General features: G+C 54.5%; 1 protein-coding gene across 1 annotated transcript in view; it reads left to right on the top strand.

Moving 5' to 3' along the window:
• Positions 1-1,392: 1,392 nt before the first annotated feature.
• Positions 1,393-11,711, top strand: part of LOC142086494 (uncharacterized) — a 76,322-nt gene continuing 66,003 nt past the window's right edge. The window contains exons 1-3 of the mRNA XM_075159553.1: positions 1,393-1,568; positions 3,538-3,649; positions 3,783-3,998. Coding sequence (XP_075015654.1) covers positions 1,393-1,568; positions 3,538-3,649; positions 3,783-3,998 — 504 coding nt within the window. The remainder of the gene's footprint in view (positions 1,569-3,537; positions 3,650-3,782; positions 3,999-11,711) is intronic.

Here is an 11,711-nt window from a genome sequence, read left to right as displayed (position 1 = left end):
GGAGGTCCTCACTTGGTGTCCTGCTATAGCTGTAGCTCTGCTGGTGGAGACCCCCTTGAGCTTCTGCAGTCTTCAGGAAGCCAGGTAGGGACAGAGGAGTAGAACAAGCAGGTGATACCTAGTGATGTACCCAGAGCGCACAGGAGGGCTATTGCAGGCGCTTTTTGGCAATAACCTTGGCCAGGTCCTTTATTTGTCACCCTGAGACGGGTCCTTGTTGCCCTGTGGAGCTGGTGGAGGTGGGGGGAGGTCTCCTGCCTTGCCCCATGCTCCTAGAAGCACTTCCCGGAGGTCTCTGCAGGAGTGCAGCCTGCTTGGCTCTGGGGCTTCCCCGCTCTCGCACGGTGGCCAAGGACGATAGGACTTCGATCAAAACCATCTGGGGGAGAGGCGGGTTCACACCCGGTACCTGCTGGTGCTGAGCTCGGTGCAACCCTGATGTCCCCTCGGATGTCACCGAATGACCGGGGGGGCTGTCTCAGAAACATCTCCTGGGGTGCAGCCAGACTGGGGGTCCCTGCATCAAGGTGGCTTCGCCTTCCTCTGTGCACCCGCGGAGAGCTGGCAGGAGGGCAGCTCGCCGACATCCCTCCGCTCTGTTCTCGCAGATGAAACAGGGAGACAGGGAAACCTGTGGCTTCGCTGGCTTGAAAGAACAGTTTCCCTGGCCTCTTTCTTGCATCGGGGCTGCATTTTTAATTAGCTTTTTTAAATATAATTTTAAAGTTCTTTCTTCTGCTTGTGTTTTTATCTCAGCTTAGGATGCACAAAGCTTGACTATTTTGTTCTCAGAGTCAGCTGGATGATCAAGGTTTTTGCAGTCTACTAAATTATTAAAGAAAACTCAGTTACTCACTAAATATTATTGCTTCCATACTGTCAGGGAGAAGATCACAGTAATGTTTTGTTAATTCAAACATCTTTCTCTTTCTCTGAGGCTGTTGATGACAGGCAAAGCACTTGCATAATATACAAAGGTGCTCGTTACAGGAGGACATAATTAATTTTAGCAGTAGCGATAAGTCTTTGCTACGTGCAAAGCAGCGTCAGGGACGTGGAGCTGGCTGGGAGAGCCTTCGGCATGGCTCGGTTGATGATTCTGGTGAATCGGGGGGGTGATGTGTTTTGTGCAGCTGATGCAGGTGGGGGGTGATGGTGGGGTGGTGGGAGGCCGCCCCGCGCATCCCGACCGCTTGCCTGGCTGAGGATGGGCTGGTGGTCGTGGGATGCGGCATTGCCGTCCCTCTCAGCCGGGAGGACGCCAGTTCTGAGTGGCGTGTGCCCGACGCAGAGAGGCTGCAGCAGGCTGTGCCTTGGGTTGGGGTCTCTCAGCTGAGCGGTACCCAGTTCCTGGGGGCCGTAGTGAGCCCCGCGTGGTGATGGGGAAGGCGGATGGGCAGCTCGCCCTGCCTCTGCCCCACGGTGATGGAGCGGTACCCGCCGTGGGCGCCCTGCCTCTGCCCCACGGTGATGGAGCGGTACCCGCCGTGGGCGCCCTGCCTCTGCCCCACGGTGATGGAGCGGTACCCGCCGTGGGCGCCCTGCCTCTGCCCCACGGTGATGGAGCGGTACCTGCCGTGGGCGCCCCGCCTCTCTCGGGGTCTGCGGGTACAACCCTTCCCGCATCCCTTGATCCAGAATTGCTCAACTGTTCTCGTCCGCCCAGGACTGCTGGGGGGGGCAGAGGGACGCGTTGTCCCCGTGCCCGTCCGCGATGCTGGGAGCCACGCGTGGGAAGGCAGGGCTCTGTTGGCATCAGCATCACTGGGGGTTCCTCCGTGCCCTGCCTGCACGGTGGGACGGTGGCACGTCCCTGGCACCGGGCGGGAGGGGGAGCGCCGGCTCCGGCACACCCGCGCCTGCCAGGCTGGGGCCGTTTGGTGGTGATGCTGCCACGCACGGCCCGGGATTCGTGTGGCTGTGTGGCAAGTTGTATTTTCACACCAATGTTTTTGGGGTTGTTTTTTTTTTTTCAAGTCATTACAAGCTAAACAGCTCAAATAGTCTTCAAGGTGAAATCTGCTTTTCATTACTCTGTAAGGGCACTGCGGCTTCATTTTCATAAGTTACATTACCATATGCAGCATTATAGTGCTTTGCTCTGCTACATATTGTCAACATTAAATAACCTCTTTTTGTGGTTACATCATAAAAATTCTTTAGATCTTGGAAGCAGACTGTGAATATTTGCATATGTATATCTTTAATTTTCGCAGAACAGGCTGGCTACCAGATGGGTGAACCAAATAAGCCTCCAACATTTATCTGAAAGTTAGACGTTTTCCTGTGTTGTTAACCGCAAAGGAAACTAGGTGGTTTTCAGCCATGCTGAGCCGCTGCCAGTCCCTAACCTTCGAATATTTTCACAGGGAGGGGGAAGAGGGAGGGAGCCTTTTCCTTCAAACCAGATGGCCGTATGGAATCAATAAAAGGCAGTTTTCAAAAGTTTGTTTACTTAACATTGAATATAATATGCCTTTGTGGTCCCTTTGCACAGCAGAAAAATGTGATCCAGCAATCGAGCTAATGAGCACGGGGAGCGCGGCACAAACCGGGGGACGAGCCTGCTCCAGTTATTGGCTCTTTCCTTCTTTTTCCCCCAGCAGCCGACGGGCTCGGTGGCCGCCGGCACCGGGGCTGGGTGCTCTGCAGCCCCTGCCGAGACCCCACGCTACTGCCCACCTCCCCAGGCCGGGGACACGGGGGCTTTTCCCATGCTGGGCTTTGGGGTGAAGGCGCTCTCCCTGGGAACACAGGGCAGGAGCGATGGTTTTTTCCTAGTTACAGCCCCGGATTTCAGCCTTTGGGTGTAATGATGTTTTCTGGGGTATGAGGGTGTTGCCCCTGTTCCCACCCACGTCCCTAAAACCTGAGCAAAAGCCGGGCTGGGCTCTCCGCTGTGTGTGAGAAATGTCTGAAAACTTGTAAGGTATTAATCTTCTGCCGTAATTATTTTTAAACATCCCAAATTATACGAGTAGTACAGCAAAAAACAATGTAGCCTTGTCTTTAAAGCAGAGACTCTCATTACGGCAATCTGTCATCTGTTAATTCATTAGAGCCCTGACAGAAAGAACTTAGATCAAAACTATTTTAAATGATTCCTGATGACACACAATGGCAAATTTCAGCCATTATTCCGGAAATGTAACATCGTTCCTTCTGCTGCCTTCAACAAGGGGCCTTCCGCCGATATTAATTGACTTCTAAGTGGTTGCATGTGTTGTGTTTGCGTTGTTGCTCAGATCTCCGGTTTGAAACGCTATTTGAGCGAGAAATCTTGTACTTGTTAAAGGGACCGATCCGGCTCCGAAGGGCAGAGCGCGGTTTGCCGGCGGGTACCGGGGCTGCGGCATGGCACGGCGCAGCCCGTCAGGCTCGCCAAGGTGTGGGAGACCAGTTCTCCCTGAGAAAAAGAATAACAAATATTAAAAATCTGGTTTTTTTAAAAAAAGGTGGTGTTTTTTTTTTCCCCTAAAGATCCAAGCTGGATTTTAAAGCAAGTTCCAAATTTTATTTTGCTTTTTTAATCTTTAGGGTGTTTTATGGCGTCTCTGCGGTTGTCCGCGTGGCCGATGAAGCCCTCCAAGAGTCAGCACCTGCAAACCCAGAAGCACCAGGGTTTCTGCTGGCAGAAACACGAGGGCGGGTGAGGTGCTGGGCAGGTTTAGGTAGCAATGGTGGTTAATGGCTTTATTTGTAAAGTAGCGTTATTGTTGTTGTTCAAAGCGAGGTGCAGAAGCTGTGGAACACTTCCAGACGTTTTCCCTCCTACATTTCAGCATACCTTCCCGCAGAAGTTCTCGTGCGGATCCGCTTTCCTGAAAAGCGCCCGCACGGCTCCGCCATGGCGAGCCTCTTCCAGCTGCCGCTCCGGAGCGCCTGCCTTCACCTTCACTGGGGAGTTGGGTCACATCCCCGCAGCTCTTTCTAAGCTGCTGCAAAGCTGTTCGCTGCCGGCGGTTGCTGAAAGGCACGAGCCCCTTCTGCTGTTCGAGGTGGGTGCTGGGGCGCGCCCGGGACGGTGCCAGCCTCTGCTCGGGCTTCCCTGCCCGGGGGGAGATCTATGACGGAGAGATGGTCCGAAAACAAGGCTGAGCGCGCTCTCCGGCCGGGTGGGGGTACTTCTGGGGCTGAGCCCTTCTCCGCCGAGGCGAGGCAGGTTTTGCTGGGGCAGTTTGGCCCAATAATGTGCAATCTCCCGCGGATGCTTTTCCCGCGATTGAAACGAGGTCCCCGGGACCATCACCGTGGACGAGAAGCAAAAGCTCTTTGCGAGGCCGGATTTTCCCGGCGCCCTCCCGCCCATCGCAGCTGCGTGTTCCTGCCCGAGCCCGGCCGTCCCCGGCTGCATCCCCCCGCGTGCTCCCCTGCATGCGGGACCTTTTGGGTGACGTGGGTCTGTCCCCGAGAGCTGAGCCTGTTGGAGAGCAACCTGAAGCCCAAGATGTTGGCTGTGCTGTCAGACACTGCTGCGGGAGAAAAGGAGAGGAAAAACCAAGTTTTGGTACAAAACTTGATAACCCAGACTTTTCCAAAGATGTCCATGTCGTGACACAGGATATCTTTCTCCTCGCTGAGCGATGAGGGACAGCGCAGCGGTGTAGGGCTTTTCCTGCTGCTGCAGGGGTGCCCGGGAGGGTGCTGCGTTTGCTGGTGGCTGTGAGAGCGATGCTCTGTTCTTGCGGGGTGCGTACCTGCCCGCGCCGCGCCTGCTGCTGCCTTGGCCGCAGCCGTGCCCCGCGGCTTTCCCGGGGACGCCTCGGGTAGCCCCGGGCAGGTAATGGAGAGGCAGTAACGTGCTTGCAAGGGAGGAAAAGTGGTTTTGTGAGTTGCCAAAAAAAAAAAGTATTTGCAGTCGTCTCTGTACTTTTTCCAAGTGAAGTATATGAAAATCCTGCTCAAATGATGCGTGAGTTTCTTATGAATTGGGCCGAGAGCTGGTAAATTGCTGTGTTTAATTAAATACCTTGATTTACTGAACTTGAGGTGAAGCCAAGTATAGCGACAGGCCGTTTTTATAAATTATGAGAAGATGAGGAAACCGACGATGATCCATAAAGTACTGCAGGGCCAATAAAAAAAAGAAAAAGAAAGGATTTGAATGCTCCTTTTGTGCAGCAAAGCCCCAAGCCATTGCTGGGCACATCCCAAGGGGCTCTTGGGAATGTGGCGGTGGATCGGCTTTGGGCAAATCCCATCCCATTGAAAAATGTCATATTTGCTTTCCCTTCTGCTGCCCATGGGCTGCTCCCCCCCGTGCCCGGGCCCTGCGGGTACGGGGCTAAGGACAGAATCTGGGAGGGGGCAGATGCGGAGGTTTCGGAGAGCAACAGCCTCCCGGCTGAAAACGGACGCGCGGAGGCGGCTTGTGACACATCATGGGTGGCAACTGCCCACCCCGCAGAGCATCCCCGGGGCTTTCTGAGCAAGCCCAGCGCTTTGCTGAGAGATGCAGCCCAGTTGGCCGGGAGCGGGCGTTGGGAGGGAAGGATGCCGGCGTGGGTGTCGGCTGGAGGAACGACGCTCACGCACGGCCGCGCCGGTGGTCTCGCCCATCGTGTTGTGCTGCGGTCGGGTCCTTTCTTGTTTGCAAATATGGGTCGGAAATACGCCGAACCGAACGGTGAACGCAGTCGGGGCTTGATTTGTCACTAAAGGTTTATGCGGGGACGGGAGGAGCCCTGCTCTGGAGGGAACCTGCAGCTCTGGGGACACCAGCAGCCCGTCCCTGTGCCGAGGGGTGAGGGTGCGGCGATGTCCCCCCTCCCGCAGGACTGTCCCCGCTGCAGGGATGGGAGCGCTCGCAGGGACAGGGCTATTTTTGGTGTTAAACGCCCTCAGGGGACAAGATGTGAGAGCAGTTACTGCTCGGTCCATCCCGCTCTCGCGGCCAGAGCCGTCCTTGCCGGCTGCACCCCCGCGCAGCCCGCAGCACCCTGCGGCACCCGGCGCTGCTCCCTGCGCGGCTGCCCGGGGGAGAGGGGCACCTTGGCAAGTGCTGTCCCGTTTAGACTGTAATTGCTGTACGAGTCTGACAAAGTCACCGGGGAGAGCGGGGTCGGGTGCAGGAGCACTTGCGTGCAGTTTATTTATCTTCGGTGGCTGCTACCTTGCTATGCGTGAGCGTGACTCTTCTGTCTTTGTTCTTCGTCGTACTTTAAATAGCACAGGGGAGCAGAGAAATAATTATTCTTTTTGGTTGGCTGGGGTTGAGTCTAAATCTGCACAAGCAGCGGCTGTTCGGGGACTTTCAGTGCTTGAGTCAGCGATCTTCTGACTTTGTAACTTCAGAAGGGGACAAGCGCTTTTCCTTTCTCTTTTTTTTTTTTTTTTAAACAATATATAACGACAAAGATATAAATCTGTGGCAGCCCTGAAGCATAAATAGCAGCAGTGTGGCTAGCTTGCTCTGCTGCCCGTGACCCGTGAGAGGTCTTCACAGCTTTCTTTTCAGCTGTAAAATTGCTTCAGTCAGCTGTGACCAGCTTTGGCAAAAAGCAAACCAGCCCAGCACCATCTCCCTGTCCCTCGTAGGGGCACCTGGGCGATGCAGGGTAGGAGCAAAGATGAACAGTAAACATCTTCCGAGCCCCCTTCCCCTGGCAGGAGAGCGGGAGAGGACGCATCCAGCTGGAGGTGACGGGGCCGAAGGGAAGGAGGGTGCAGGTTTGCTAATGAGTTAATTTGCGGGGGGCTGCCTGGCCAGGGAGGCTTCGCACGCTGCCGCAGGCGGGTGCCAGCAGAAGGAGCTGCGAAAATATCAACTGGAGTGTTTACAGATTTATTTTAATTTTTTTTTTTTCTTGAGATGCTGTGATTATGAGCCAGACTTTTGGAGCCAGGAAGGGCCCGGCAGATGAGCGCATCAATCACTTCTTTTATAAGCTTTTGAAGATTTTGCAGATCAGTTTATTGCTTAGACAGCAGCCTTCCCGTGAAGGCAACAAACCTGGCACCGGAGCAGGCACGGGGACAAGCGGGTGGCGTGAGGAGTCGCGCACAGCGGGCACGCTCCTCTTCCCAAATCCCGGGGTGAAGAGGAGCGAAGCCCCGCTCGGGGCAGCCAGCCCTGCTCCCTGCCCTTGCGTTTGCTGTGCCCATTTTCCTCTTTAGATCTGGGTGTTTGGGTTTGCTGGGTGGCCTGGGTAAAACTGGCAGTAAACACTGGTCCCCCAGCAGACCCTGGGGACTGGGAGCTGGGCAGCGGATTGAGACATACAAACTTTGGGATTTATTTAGACGAAACAGGCTTGGCTGATTGGAGACGTTGTTGTATGTAAATGTATGCTGCTTCTCGCTCCTCCAAGCCGATTCTACCCGTAATACTGTGGATAAAATATATTTGTGCTAGTTTCATAGGCTCTACTCACCGCTAATTAAAATTATTAAAACAAGGCAAAATGGGGGGCTAGAATGGGCTAAAAAAAGGGGTGCTGGATGCCCCAGGGCGGGCTGGGAGTGATGCCGAGCTGTCTGTCCTTGGAGGGCGGCAGGCGCTGGGTGCCCCCGTGCCGCTGGCGCAGGCACGCTGCGGGATCGCTGCCCTCTCTGCCCGGCGTCCAGGGCGATGGAAGATAGCAAATGGGAGAAGCCTAGATCTTCGAGAGGTGCCTTCGGTTCTAAAAGTCTCCTCAGTGAGCACTTGTTATTCCTTGGGAGCGTATAGACGCGTGTGTTACCCCTCCCTCTGTAATGAGGGGGAAGGTGCCGGTTTCTGGTCCACGCGGCCGTACCTGGCCGTGGGACGCAGTTGCAGGGATCACCCGGGGCAGCCTGCTCAGACCGAGCTCCTCTCCTGCCCAGCACCGAGGGCGTATTTTTCCAGGTTTACCCAATGCTGGCCTGTCTGAACACCCAGTCCAACAATAATGCATATTTCCTGTAATTCAAATACTCTTTCCACCATGCAAAAAATAATTCCGCCATGCTGAGCAGTGACTAAGCTGCTGGTTTTAGCTCGGGTGGTTTCCCTGGGACGGCTGCGTGCTCACCCGTGTCTCTATCTCATCTCAGTGAGGATGACACCTCGGCTCCAGGAAAACATCCGAAAGAAAACGTGGGAGCCTGGCTTTCCCTGGGAGGCTGAGGATGGAGACGGCTTCAGTTCTTGTCGGGTCTCATTACCGTATGAACGTGCACTTAGTGATTTTCTGTGCAGAGTAAATGGCTTTTGGTTTGCAAGGTGAAGGGAGCAGGATCCTGCGGTGCAGGATACAGCACGGCCGAAGAAGCAGCAGCCCCGGTTCTGTGCCTTGGTGAGGCGCTTCCAAAGCAGCATGCGGGGGGGTAGGTGCATCATTTTGTAGAGGTTTTGGGTGCTTTATTTTCATAAACCAATATTTATTTTCATAACCTGAGCTGCTGGTTTTGCATAGGAAATGCCACAGTTGGACTTTCAGTCTAGGCCAGTGAATAATACAGCTCTTTTAAAATGTCTTTTTTAAAAGTGTGTTTTGGTTTTGAAGACAGCGGATGTATTTGGGAATGGCATTTAGTGGGGTTTTCCCTGCGTTTTCCTGTGCGAGGGGTGTGCGGGAGGGTAGGGTCCTTCGCCCGCCGGAGCGAGGGGTCTTGGTCCCACGGGTCCCCTGGGTTTTGCTTCTGGGCTCCTCCGCTGCTGCCTCGGTTTTGCAGGCTGGCAGAGGAGTCCCAAACTTTCTGACAGCCATTGGAAATCTTTGCCCTGGCTGTAATTTGTCTTAATTTGGGCAAAGCAAGTAAGTTGAGCTGCTGAGGCGGTGCAGCTGCTCCTGAGCTCTGAGGAGGGATGATAAGGGAGCAGCATGGCTGAGCGGTGCCTGCAAAGCCGGAGACTCGGGGCCAGGCTCGTCGTCCGTATTTGTAGCCGATGCAAAATTGATCCTTGCTGTTTCCAGACTCTGCAGCCAATTAAACCTCTTGCTCCCTCTCCATTCCTGGGGCAATTACCACCTTGCGCCCTGTAACTTGCAGCTATGAGTAAGCCAAATTCAATTTTATCTGGAGTGTGCAACGTGAACTGTAACTGGGGAGCAGTTTCTTGCGTGCCGTCCCTCCCCAGCCTGACAACCAGTTTTACTACCCAGCAGGGAATAGACTGATCGCTCATTTACGGCTGCAATCATCTCCCTGTTACAGCATTAGGAAGGAATGAGCACCAAAAGCCATTATAATTAAGATCTCTCCGGAGCTGACAGTAGAAATAGATGGCATGTGGAGCTGGAGCTCTGTGGCTCAGCTGTTTCTTTTCGAGCTGTCACTGGAAAATTACAGAGGCTGACAATCATATTTTTAACGCAGCAGTGCTAAGTAATATATATCCACCTTGTGCTGGGGAGCGAAGAGGAGACGGGGGCTGGTGCTCGTGGAGCCCCCCGGGAGCTGTGCTGGGCAGAGGGGGCTGAGCCATCCCCACCGCCCCCTCTGCCTCCGCAACCCCGGCTCCTTGTGGAGCTGAAGGTCTTGAGCATCTTCCTACGGTTCAAACGAGCATCTGCTGATGAGGGCGACCTGGCAGCGGGGACCACAGGCGTGGGACAGAGGGACTCGCACCCCGAGTTTTCCCTGGGGCTCTCAAGCCCTGCTAAACTTTGGGGATGTCTTTGCAGCCGGAGCGGGTGCGGTGTGTTCCTAGAGACATCTGGGAGGTAAAAAAAAATCTAAAAATTCCCATTTCTTGGCTTCCCATTGAGCATCTGAGGCTGTGTCAGGGCTGCAGAGATGCCTGGTGTGTTGAGACCTGTAGGTCTTCATACCTGAGAAACTATTGCTCCCCAGAGAGGCGTGATTGCAACAGCAGACAGTGCTTTCCCAATTCTTTCCTAATAACGGGTGCCGCCTCCCCTGCCCCTGGACAGCAAATACCACGCGGTGCTTCGTTAGTTGAGGGGTGAGTTGGGTTTGCTGCCTGCACAGACAGGGCGCTCAGCCCGCTGCCTGCACTGCCTGCCTGCATTTTTGGCTTTTCAGAGTGATCCGTCTTCCCTCCCGCAGCAAGCTTTGCGTCTCGGCAGGGCTGTGCCGGCATGCACCACCTCCCCACTCCCCACCGGCACGGTCCGAGCCGGGCGAGACCCCCTCCTCCCCGTTTAAATCAGGTGTGCAGCGCATCCAGGCTGGTACCATCTGAGAGGTGACGAGGTGCAGCAGCAAATTAACGGGGGGCTGTGGCCGTGGCAGCCTTGCCAGCTGAGCTCTGGCGCTTTGGAGGGACCCCCGGGAGGGCTCTGGGCTGGGGCACCCCCACCCGCCCCCCTGCAGCCCCCCGTAGTGGGTCCTGACGAGGGCGGCCCACGGCATCCTCTGCGTCTTCCCGGTGCGAACCAGGCTGGGAAGGTCCCCACCGCTTCAACACTTCTGCAGTTCGGTTTGTCTTTCTGCGTTGCCAAAAGCCGTCCCTGCTCCCCTGCGAGCTGGACGTGGAGCAACCGAAGCCATGCGCCTGCTGTCTACATTTTTCACCGGCAGAGCTATTTCTTTTGAATGCCTGGTGCTGCGTCTCATCGCGTTGGGTTACCTCTTGCCACATACCCCGTGAGCACACACGCTGTTTAAAGAACCAGCGCTGGGTGCGTTATGCTTCCTCGCCCCGTAACATGATAGGCTGTAAAGGCTGGTGACCTTCCTTTTTTTAATGGCTGGGTCTTTAAGAAGATCCAAATTAAAATATAATTTCTAGATGGGGATTGCTGGTTTATTTTCGGCACGCTGGTGGTTCCCGGCACCGGGTCCTGCCGCCGGTATGCTCCTGCTGCAGGGATATTTAGGGCAGCCTGGTGCAAGGCGGCGCGGCACTCGCTGTCCCTGCGAGAGGAGGAGGACACATAATCAGCCGGGGTATTATCATGAGGATCATTTTCTAATCTCGGGATAACCCGAGCAAGGCGGGCGCTGCTCCGTGGCACTGCAAGTGCCCCTCTGCCGCCAGCCGGGGTTTTGCCGGGGGTGTCCTTGTTTCGGCTGGGAGCTCCCCAGCCGAAGAGTGTTTTAGAGATTCTGCCTCCATCACAATGTTGGAAAGATTCAGAGCCAAACTGTCCTCTTCCTACAGCAAACGTTGCATGAAAGTTCCTTTTTAAGCTGCAAATGAATTATTGATGCAATTATTCATTCTCATTTAAATATCTATTTAATGGCATTTAAATAACAGTGTTCAGAATGTGTCAACAGTTTACGCAATAATTTGGATTCTGAACTTTATACCTCTGTTTTCTCCCCACACAAATAATTGACGCTCCTCCATTTTGAGTGACAATTGTAGATAAGTATCACTTTTTTTCTGTTGCACATGTGCGTTATCTAAATATATTAAATCACTTACTCAATTTTAATTTCATTTGAATGATTAATCAGTTACTTGGCTATAATTATTTGTGTTAAGACATCTCCGATTAGAAAACAGAGCAGAGAGACAATTAGGAAAACAAGTGTGTTGAAAAGCCGCCCGATCGTCTTGCAGCGCGTGGTTTGGGATGCGGGAGGGCGTTACCGCTGCCGGCAGCCCCGATGCCGGGCTGAGAGGCGCAGCCTGCCGGGATAGCGCGGAGCCGGGAGGCTCGGAGTACGTGCGGGTGGATGGGGTAAATGTTCTCGTGTGATTTCCTTTGGCTCTTGGATTCAGCGCAGGCTCTGGGGGCGACTTTCGGGGCAGGACGGGGGTGCACCCCAGCATGGAAAGGGGCTGGTGCCCCACGTGTGTCACTGGGACCTCACTGGTTTCAGGTGGCTTT

This window comes from Calonectris borealis, chromosome 11, assembly GCF_964195595.1.
Source record: "Calonectris borealis chromosome 11, bCalBor7.hap1.2, whole genome shotgun sequence".
NCBI classification, from domain to species: domain Eukaryota; kingdom Metazoa; phylum Chordata; class Aves; order Procellariiformes; family Procellariidae; genus Calonectris; species Calonectris borealis.
This window is presented reverse-complemented; position numbering and strand designations above follow the sequence as displayed.